Source organism: Macrobrachium nipponense, chromosome 4 (genome assembly GCF_015104395.2).
Source record: "Macrobrachium nipponense isolate FS-2020 chromosome 4, ASM1510439v2, whole genome shotgun sequence".
Taxonomy (NCBI): domain Eukaryota; kingdom Metazoa; phylum Arthropoda; class Malacostraca; order Decapoda; family Palaemonidae; genus Macrobrachium; species Macrobrachium nipponense.
Genome location: NC_061100.1, coordinates 24,395,482 through 24,405,481, shown reverse-complemented (window position 1 = coordinate 24,405,481; position 10,000 = coordinate 24,395,482). Strand labels below are relative to the sequence as shown.

The 10,000-nt window shown below is 34.0% G+C and overlaps 2 protein-coding genes and 1 long non-coding RNA gene across 3 annotated transcripts; 2 read left to right on the top strand and 1 right to left on the bottom strand.

The window, feature by feature from the left end:
• The first annotated feature begins 405 nt into the window (after positions 1–405).
• Positions 406–1,298, top strand: LOC135211588 (uncharacterized). The gene is made up of 2 exons (XM_064244881.1): positions 406–526; positions 741–1,298. Exons 1-2 carry the CDS (start codon positions 521–523, stop codon positions 1,200–1,202), a joined length of 468 nt encoding a protein of 155 aa, XP_064100951.1. The 5' UTR covers positions 406–520; the 3' UTR covers positions 1,203–1,298.
• Positions 1,299–5,371: 4,073 nt separating this feature from the next.
• Positions 5,372–6,262, top strand: LOC135210795 (small cysteine and glycine repeat-containing protein 2-like). The gene is made up of 2 exons (XM_064243657.1): positions 5,372–5,504; positions 5,671–6,262. The coding sequence occupies exons 1-2, from the start codon at positions 5,499–5,501 to the stop codon at positions 6,139–6,141; spliced, it is 477 nt and encodes a 158-aa protein (XP_064099727.1). The 5' UTR covers positions 5,372–5,498; the 3' UTR covers positions 6,142–6,262.
• A 1,803-nt stretch (positions 6,263–8,065) lies between these two features.
• Positions 8,066–9,297, bottom strand: LOC135211587 (uncharacterized). The gene is made up of 3 exons (XR_010313670.1): positions 9,180–9,297; positions 8,758–8,887; positions 8,066–8,625 (listed from the first exon to the last, which is right to left on the bottom strand). It is a non-coding gene; the product is annotated as an uncharacterized LOC135211587 (long non-coding RNA).
• Positions 9,298–10,000: the final 703 nt, after the last annotated feature.

Here is a 10,000-nt window from a genome sequence, read left to right as displayed (position 1 = left end):
ATATCTGCCTCTCATATTTTGATATATTCAATTCGTCCAATTTAATTTTCATGAAAAAAATAACACTAAGTTCTTAACCTACCCGTGAAATATGTGCTAACTAAAGTTTCATATGAATAAAGAAATTAAGATAAAAAGGATACTCCTTCCATCTATGCCATCTTGTCTGGGTAAAGATCATAGATTGTCTTTTTTGATGATTTATTGCCACACAAGAGAACAAAATCAGATATCTGGAATGTTCTGCAAAGAGTATTTTCCTTAAATTAGCTTCTGTAAAAAAAAAATAATAAATAATAAATAAATGCACATCAGTGGATTTCCCAACTTTCCCGGTCTGCTATTGGCGGGAGGCGAGTCACTCAATTGGCCTGAAGGTCTAAGTCACCGGGCTTCCCACAATGGGGATTATACCGCGTCGTCTGGTGAGATATAAGAGACTCTGCTTCGAGTAATCAGCACTCACTCCTCTCATAGGAAGAAGAAGCACTGCACATCCAACTCATCCAAGAAAAACAACATGAAGGTATGTGTAACAAACTTGATCTTTACATAATTTTTATTATCGTTTGATTATCTGCAATAATTATCATTCTACTGAGGTTTAATCATGAAATGGCTTTATTGGTGAAAAATGGGCAATTTATGGATAACATAAAGAACTATAAATTAGATTATTGCAAATGATAGCAACAGACGCTTGAGGTTTGTAGCTTACCTTACTTTATTCATTTTTCCAGGGATTTCAGCTTTTGTTTGTCTGCTGTCTGGCAGCTGTTGCCTTAGCTCAGGATAAAAAGGAAGGCAATACCAGATTCTTCGGAGGACTAAACCAAGGCTTTGGTGGAGGTTTTGGTGGCGTTAATCCAGGATTTGGAGGTGGAGTTAACCCAGGCTTTGGAGGAGGATTCGGAGGAGTTTCCAGCACCTGCAGACGTTGGTGCCGAACTCCCGAGGGACAGGCATACTGCTGCGAGAGCAACGATGAGCCTGACACCCTTCCCTTCGTGAAACCAGGTGTATGCCCTCCCGTGAGACCTCAGTGCCCACCCGTCAGGAGCTTTGCCCCTCCACAGACATGCTCCAACGACAGCAAGTGCGGAGGCGTCGACAAGTGCTGCTACGACAGGTGTCTTGAGGAGCATGTGTGCAAACCCCCAGTTGGGTCTTCCGGCTTTGGAGGATTCGGCTTTGGAAGATAATTCCTGGTCGTACCTCAAGCAATTATCAATTCAAAAATCGGATTACATTATTTTTGTATTAAAATAAAAAAAAATTATTAAATATTTATTTCCATTGCATCGCATTTTTTTTCCACCACAGCTATTCCTTGATCACATCCTGTGATGCCCCCAAGAATATGATTATGCACAGCTTTATCATATCTTGGCCAGTAATATACAGTTTCCATTTTTTTATACAAATGAACATATTGTATTAAAGACCTCAAGAATTTATTAAACAATAAAAGATAATGAAAAGAAAAACCAAGTTAACATTAATATTAACTTATATGTTAATTTTCTGAATTTTCACGGCTCCAAATATAAACCTAACATATTTTACAAGACGGTAATATAACACCAGTTACTCAAGTTGAAGGACACATTGCGAAATCAGAAATAAAACGAATATTAAAAAATGAATTTAGGAATTTTGATGAACTCATAAGTATGACATTCTTAATATGAGTAATTCTGTACTTCTTTTATCTTCTTTAATTTTTGTTTCTCCTTTTATATAAGCATTTCTTTGTACATATTAATCCTTGTCTATATTTATGCTTAGCATATATTTATAATCATTAATATATATATAATCATTCGTAAATAATTCATAAAATTATGTAATCGCCAATCAGCTCTTCATTCAGTTATCTAATCTATGAAAAAATAATAGTCAACATTCTCTCCCAGTCTGCTCTTCATTTCGTGATAAAGTTCCTGATTGTTAAAAAATCCACAATTATATATAAAAAAATGTTTCTATGTAAAAACAAAGACTTTCGAACACCTGAACGCTGTTCCTTATCAGTGTCCACGTTAAAATGTAAAGTTAGAGGATAGTTTCCTCCTGGGCGGAGCAAGAAAATAACAGCCCATCATCGAAGTGCTGGTTCGAGTGTTATGTAATTCCAAACTTTGAAATTGCAATTCCCTTCTTCCAGTTATTCCAGTGGCGGTTAAGCAGCGAACTCATCTCAGTCGTGGAATTTCCAAGTGAAAACCGATTGAGGGAGTTTCTTCTCTTTTTTATATATATAAGAGAAAATTGCACCCGACGTGAACCGGTTAAAATCCTGGTAAAACCAATTGCTCTATGTAATTCTTTCCTAAATGGATCCTTTTGGCCATGGAATATATATGTATATATATATATATATATATATATATATATATATATATATATATATATATATATATATATAATATCATCAAAGGCTGTAATATCTATCACTGACATTGATAAATTAATATCTCCAAGACTCATATTGATATCATAATTATCTCATTCGAGTTATTGATTCCCTTTTAGTATTCAAATGTTACGCCTGAATATACGTAAAGACTTTAGTCCGATCGTTTCACCGTTGTTTTGTTTCGGTACGCATAAAACTTTCATAATATTACGTACTGTTTTCCGATCTTTCTAAATTTACATTTTTTCAGTTAGGGATGACAGTCCCATCATCGCTAAAATTACGATTATATTTATCTATCTATTCATACACATACACACGAACACACACACACACACACACACACACACACACACACACACACACACACACACACACACACACACACACACACACACACACACACATATATAATATATAATATATATATATATATATATGTGTGTGTGTGTGTGTGTTTGTGTGTGTGTGTGTGTGTGTGTATGTGTGTGTGTGTGTTCGTGTGTATGTGTATGAATAGATAGATAAATATAATCGTAATTTTAGCGATGATGGGACTGTCATCCCTAACTGAGAAAATGTAAATTTAGAAAGATCGGAAAACAGTACGTAATATTATGAAAGTTTTATGCGTACCGAAACAAAACAACGGTGAAACGATCGGACTAAAGTCTTTACGTATATTCAGGCGTAACATTTGAATACTAAAAGGGAGTCAATAACTCGAATGAGATAATTACGATATCAATATGAGTCTTGGAGATATTAATTTGTCAATGTCAGTGATAGATATTGCAGCCTTTGATGATATTATCGTTTCACGATAATTACATCTGGGAAGCATAGACTAACTGAAACACTCATGTAAGGTCCAAAGGCATTAGCAAGAGAGGAAAAATAATAATGGGAATGGAGAAGGGTAAAATTATCTTAAGAAAAGCAGCACTTTTTCATATCTTCTATCGTTATTAATTCCCTTTTACAGTGTGTATTTATATATAATTATATATATATATATTATATATATTATATATATATGATATATATATATACATACACACACACATATATTATATATATATATATATATATATATATATATATAATATATATATATATATATATCACACATATCCACAGGTGAAAAATAAGAGACAGGGTGTAGGTCCTGACCGGTGTCGGCTTTATTTTCAAGCCATTTTTCACCTGTGGATATGTGTGATAAATGAATCACGTGCTAAAGTGATTATAATCATATATATATATATATATATATATAATATATATATATATATATATATATAATATATAAATCGCATGTCATAAAACTTTTAAAACGGTTCCAATTTTGGCATGACTGATTACGACTGTTGTCGGTGGTTAAGGACTCTAAGAATTAAATACTGATTTTCTTCGTATCTAGGCCATGGATTTTGCATTGGTTTGAAAATGAAAAAAGGGAAAAAGATTAACGCTCCAGCTGCTGCATCCTAATTATTGCAAAATTGCAATAATTTTCGTTCGTCAAAGAAAACTGCTCATTGTAAAAAAATACAGTAAATTATACTTACAGCACATTTTTTTCAAGAAATATAGTATGAGTTTGCTTTTCTATTTTCATAACCAAAAGTACCAATTGCATTAATGACTTTTCCTTTAGAACCTTATTGACCGATTATTAAAATTTGTTTTCCTGTATCTTTGTTAAAATCCTTCAAGAAATCTTGTTTAAAAAATAAGAAATTGGCATTGAATGGATTGATAACAATAGATAGTAGGGCATTTTCTCGTAATAATTGATTTGCAGTAAACAGTTCTTCCTGTAAATAAAAACAATTAAATTAAAACATGCTCAAACCTGCTTTCTGATAGCGATATCAAAGCGTTGTAGATGCAGTATTTCTTCTTCTTCTTCTTCTTCTTCTTCTTCTTCTTCTTCTTCTTCTTCTTATTATTATTATTATTATTATTATTATTATTATTATTATTATTATTATTATTATTATTATTATTATTGACAATTAAAAGCCACAGTAGTGTTAAGAATATATTTTTGTATAATGCTATTATTATTATTATTATTTTATTATTATTATTATTATTATATTATTATTATTATTATTATTATATTATTAATTATTATTATTATTATTATTATTATTATTTTATTATTATATTATTATTATTATTATTATTATTATTATTATTATTATTCAGGAAATCCTCAAACACTACCTTGTAGTATGACTAACCAAAAAAAAAAAAAAAAAAAAAAAAACATGTTACGTCTTGCGTGCGATTTATCTTGTCCAATTTGTCTTCGTTGATGTTTCCAGACCTCATCCAGTCCTTGATTCCACTCCGCTTATTCTTCCCCTGTATCTTTATATTTATTCTCCTTGTAAATATAAAATCTCCTACAGTGCTCGACACGGAAATTATCAGTGGAAGTTCTTTTCCACTTCGCTCGTGACTTTCTGTAGATAAAAATTAGGGTGACCTTCAAAAGCTTAGAACAAAGCATCATTTCTCATCGTTTCTGCTTGAAAGTTACTTCCCAATACGTCGGTAGATCTCTAACCCCATTTTTATTTATCTCTGTCATAGAATCATTTCAAGATAAGGTGAGTGGCCATAAGCGTAGTGGTGTGATATTAGTGCATTCGTGAACCATCTGTTAGAACCTTTTTGGGAAAAAGAGCGTTATCGTTTTCCCAAATAACTGCTGTTGTCTTGAATAGCTTTGCTGCTTCCCACACCTCTATGAAAAATCACACCTCCGTAAAAAAAGAAAAGAGAGAGAGAGAGAGAGAGAGAGAGAGAGAGAGAAAACAATACAGGAAAATTATCAAGTTCGCTACAAACTCGAAATGAGTCACATGTCTTACGGGTCTAGGCGTCCGGATTTCCCACGGAGCGAAACAAGAACAACGAGGAAGGGGAATTGTACCGTACACCTTAGCACAGGGCCCCTACTACCACCGACTGATATAAAAGGACGTTGTTTCGGGAGTAGATCAATCACTCTACAGACGACAGGAAGGAAAGACACTCCTCATCGGATCCAACTAAAGACATCATGAAGGTAAGTGTCTAAAAGTCACCTGGTCTTACTTTTATATCTTTATCTGTTTATCTCGGTTGCTTCGCTGCTGCATTAAATCTGAAGTAAATAGGTCTACGTAAAGTATGTAAGCAAAGAAAAAATACACTTCATTCTTTTTTCTATTTGTGGTTTAATTTCTTTCCAGGGACTATTACTCGTCTGCTGTCTGACAGCTGCTGCCTTCGCACAGGAAAAAAAGAACGAAGGAAACACTCGTTTCTTTGGAGGATTAAACCCAGGATTTGGTGGTGTTAATCCAGGACTTGGAGGTGGCTTTGGAGGTGGTTTTGGAGGTGGAATCAACCCAGGCTTTGGAGGAGGATTCGGAGGAGTTTCCAATACCTGCAGACGTTGGTGCCGAACTCCCGAGGGACAGGCATACTGCTGCGAGAGCAACAATGAACCTGACACCCTTCCCTTCGTGAAGCCAGGTGTATGCCCTCCCGTTCGCCCTCAGTGCCCACCCGTCAGGAACTTCGCCCCTCCACAGACATGCTCCAACGATAGCAAGTGCGGAGGCGTCGACAAGTGCTGCTACGACAGGTGTCTTGAGGAGCACGTGTGCAAACCCCCTGTTGGGTCTTCTGGCTTCGGTGGATTTGGTTTTGGAAGATAATTTCTCGCCTCAGTTGGAAGTCTTATCATTGCCAATTTTATTGCAGTCAGTTATATTACAATCTATTATTTCGAATGCATGTATGCCAAAGATATCAGTAAATACATTTCAACACATTTAAGTTGCTCTTTTATCTCCAAGTCTAAAAAAAATACACGGTTCGGTTTCATTCAGTAATATCTAGATATAATGTCTAGAATTTCAAATTCTTTATACACTGTATCATAAGGAATGGTTGGAATCATCACGTAAAAGTTTTTAATAATTTCTCATCACCATTACTCAAATTCCTACGGAAATTTCCTTAAAAATATTCTACGACTGATTATAACTTTGACTGGAAAGTTAAGCGTCACTGAATAAAAATTGAACATCTATGAAGTCAATCCTGGATCCATGAAAATACAAGTTCAGTGCAAATACAGTGACTGGTATTTAATGAACTCTTAACTATTCGTCTTTATTACTTCTATTTTGGATACACAATCAAATTCAAATTTGAAAATAATGTAAAGGATATTGCAAGTTCAAGTCGATCCTGGACTGAAATAAATATCGAGCCAGCCAAAATGTATTTATATAAAGGAAGAAGGAAATTTATTGCACTCTTATCCATCTTCGTGGACAAGTGTTATATATAAAAAGACATACGGACGCACACACACACGCACATTTATATAATTCAAAATTCAGTGTAAGAATAAATTCCAAGTTTATAATAATTTTTTTTTTCTAAATGTAAAGCCTCAATTACTTCCTAAACCAGTCTTCTTTCATGGAAATACAAGGCAGAAACATATACCCCTAGGATAACCTTCCTGACGTAACTTGTAGCGAGAAAATCTACAACATAAAAAAAAGGAAAATTACTATTCTTTGAGGATATTACTTGCCGACGTCCTTGGAAAAACAGGTTTATCTGGCTGTTTTAATTTTTTTTTTTGTGGGGGGGAAGGCGGCCGTTTAGTTTGTCCTTTGCCTTCTAATCGAAAAATCTTATGTTATTTCATTCCTTTGTTTCTAAAGCAGGAATGAAGAGACTACCTAACAATAAATAAATGACCACAAGGGCACTCAAAAGCCATGCACACTGGGAAACCAGACCCATACGAAAGCAGAACATCCCACATTGCATTTAGAAAATGAAATTACTAGGAGGCTTCCATAATTACAGGTCCTTAATGAATAGATACGTATAATTCGAGTTGAACCTTGATTTCAAGTGTTCCGAATCTCGCTTCATGATGAAGAAACAAATAAAAAAGTACACAAATATATATATTATATATATATATATATATATATATATATATATATATATATATAATATATATATATATATATATATATATATATATTACATATATCACATTGACATATATTGTATGCGTATGTATATTTAGCAGTCCGTTCTATCATTAGGAGGTAATAGAATGATCAATTTTCGAACTACTAACGAAATATTTTACTTAAATTTTTTTTCTAATCACTTCATAAGAGTTTTTTTAAAATTTAGTGATGTTTGGTATAATTTTTCTTAAAAACACTACAGTTATTATTATTATTATTATTATTATTATTATTATTATTATTATTATTATTATTACTAAGAATCTGAATTACCAGTAACACTAGACAAACAGATAATGATGTGTTTTATGAATGGACTCCCCAATCTTTCTGGACAACGATTCTCTACCACACACACACACACACACACACACACACACACCACACACACACACACACACATATACACATATATTAATATATATATATATAATATATATAATATATATATAATATATATTCATAGGCGTAAAATAATCCACACTCATATTTACTGTGAAAGGTAAATTTTTTAATGGTACAAGGACTATGTACTTTTGATATGTATTTTTTCGGAAATGTATAAATAATAAAATTTATTTTAAACTTTATTATAAATTACAGAATTTTAAACATTTTTGCATAAATGATTTCTGTCTATATATATCTACATATTTATCGACTATCTATCAGTCTATCTATCTACCTATCTATCTGTCTATCTCTGAAGCATAACAGGTACTGATTAAAAAGTTAGCCATTTTCATTTTTCACAACAACACTCCCTTCCGGAAGTTTTTGCCAGAGAGAAAAAATCTCACCAATATTCCTAAAATTGATCATCATTGAAGATCCTGTCACTATTTAAACAATTACTACAATTTTATCAATAACTACTTGAAATATTACTGAAATTTCAAAAAAATGAAGACTAAATTATTACATCTCCTGCTTGATTAATCTTATTTCCATTTTTCATTAATATTGCTTCCAATTCCTATAGCTTCCAAGGGACAGAGAGGACAGCCAGTCCTTAAAAGAGTCCTGGAAAGGTCTTGTCGGGAGTTTCGGTGCAGAAGTATCTCCTGGTGATGGGGTCTTGGTTCCAGTAACGGCAGGGACCCCCGAAGGCGTTGGTGTAAGGACTTCCACCAACTGCAAGAAGAGGCAAATTAGATTAGTTTCGATCTAATTAAAAAAAAGTTAAATATTTCCATGTATATTATGAAACATTCGTATCTCATTTGTTGCCAGTCAAAAATGACACAAAGATTTTTCGAAACTTACTGCCAACAGGACCAAACCCAGGCTGTCCGAGACCTATTCCCCCCAAACCAGGGTTTAAGAATCGCGTGTTTGCAGCAGCCAAGCCGGCAACGAACACCACCAATACGGCGACCAAAAGGATTGAGCGAGCCTGTTGGGACAATGGTAAAGAAATGATAAGTGAAAGGCAACTGAACAAACGCTGAGAGCTTAACATCTGTATATGATGATAAAATAAACGGCTGTCCAGTCAACGGAAACAATATTTAGGAAAAAATAGGCAAACATGCCACATTATTCTTCATGCACTGTCAGCAGAGTTAAGATACGAGAATAATCATGTGAGGGTACATACATAATATATTTTCAATGCATAAAGAGAGAGAGAGAGAGAGAGAGAGAGAGAGAGAGAGAGAGAGACATATGCTCGGATGTTATCTCACCATGTCTTCCTTGTACGGAGAACGAAGATGAAGTACGGTGCCCCCGTCTCGCTCAGGTTTAAATATAATCGTCGTGCGATGGTCAAAAGATGCTACCTGAATTTACCCGAGGCAATTACCAAGAAAGGTAAAAAAGAGGGTTTCCCATGCGCCCTCTCGGCTTACATCTTTCTTCCAGGTATAATAGCTTTTATCTGCAAGCTTACAAATCTCGTTCCTGAACGTTGCATCACGGGGATTACATCCTTACTATTTTGTAAGGGGGAATCTTTCCATTCTAAAGTTGCGTCACTAGGAATTGGTACTGTTGAGGCAAGTGTACTCCGTAACCTGCTATTGTTTACGTGGGGAATCCCTCGTCAAGTAGGAAGGGAAATTCTTCTTCTTCTCCCTCCACATTTCCTCTGTTTTGGTAAAAATTCCAACCCTTTTCGTAATATCTTAACACATTTATGGTTTTTTTTTCTATGTAACCCGTCTTATTTATGACTCATCCTGCGAAGGAGAATGTCCCTATCTTCGGGGAGAGAGAGACAGAGAGAGAGAGATATTACACACATTTGAAATTTTTAGGATAAAGTAATTTTATGACATTTTCAAAGTCTATTTGTCTTCCTTTACTAATTTTTTGTCTAGTAGCAAAAATGTACTCAAAAAGAGGAAAATATTCTTTAATCCACTTGCACATTCGACAATGATAAATCAATATGATAATGAAATATGTCAAGCAGAAATGGCTTCCAACGAAGTGCAAGACAAGTATGTTATATAACGCGAGACTTGAACATTCTGGACTAAGGTATATTCCTTTGGCGCAGTTT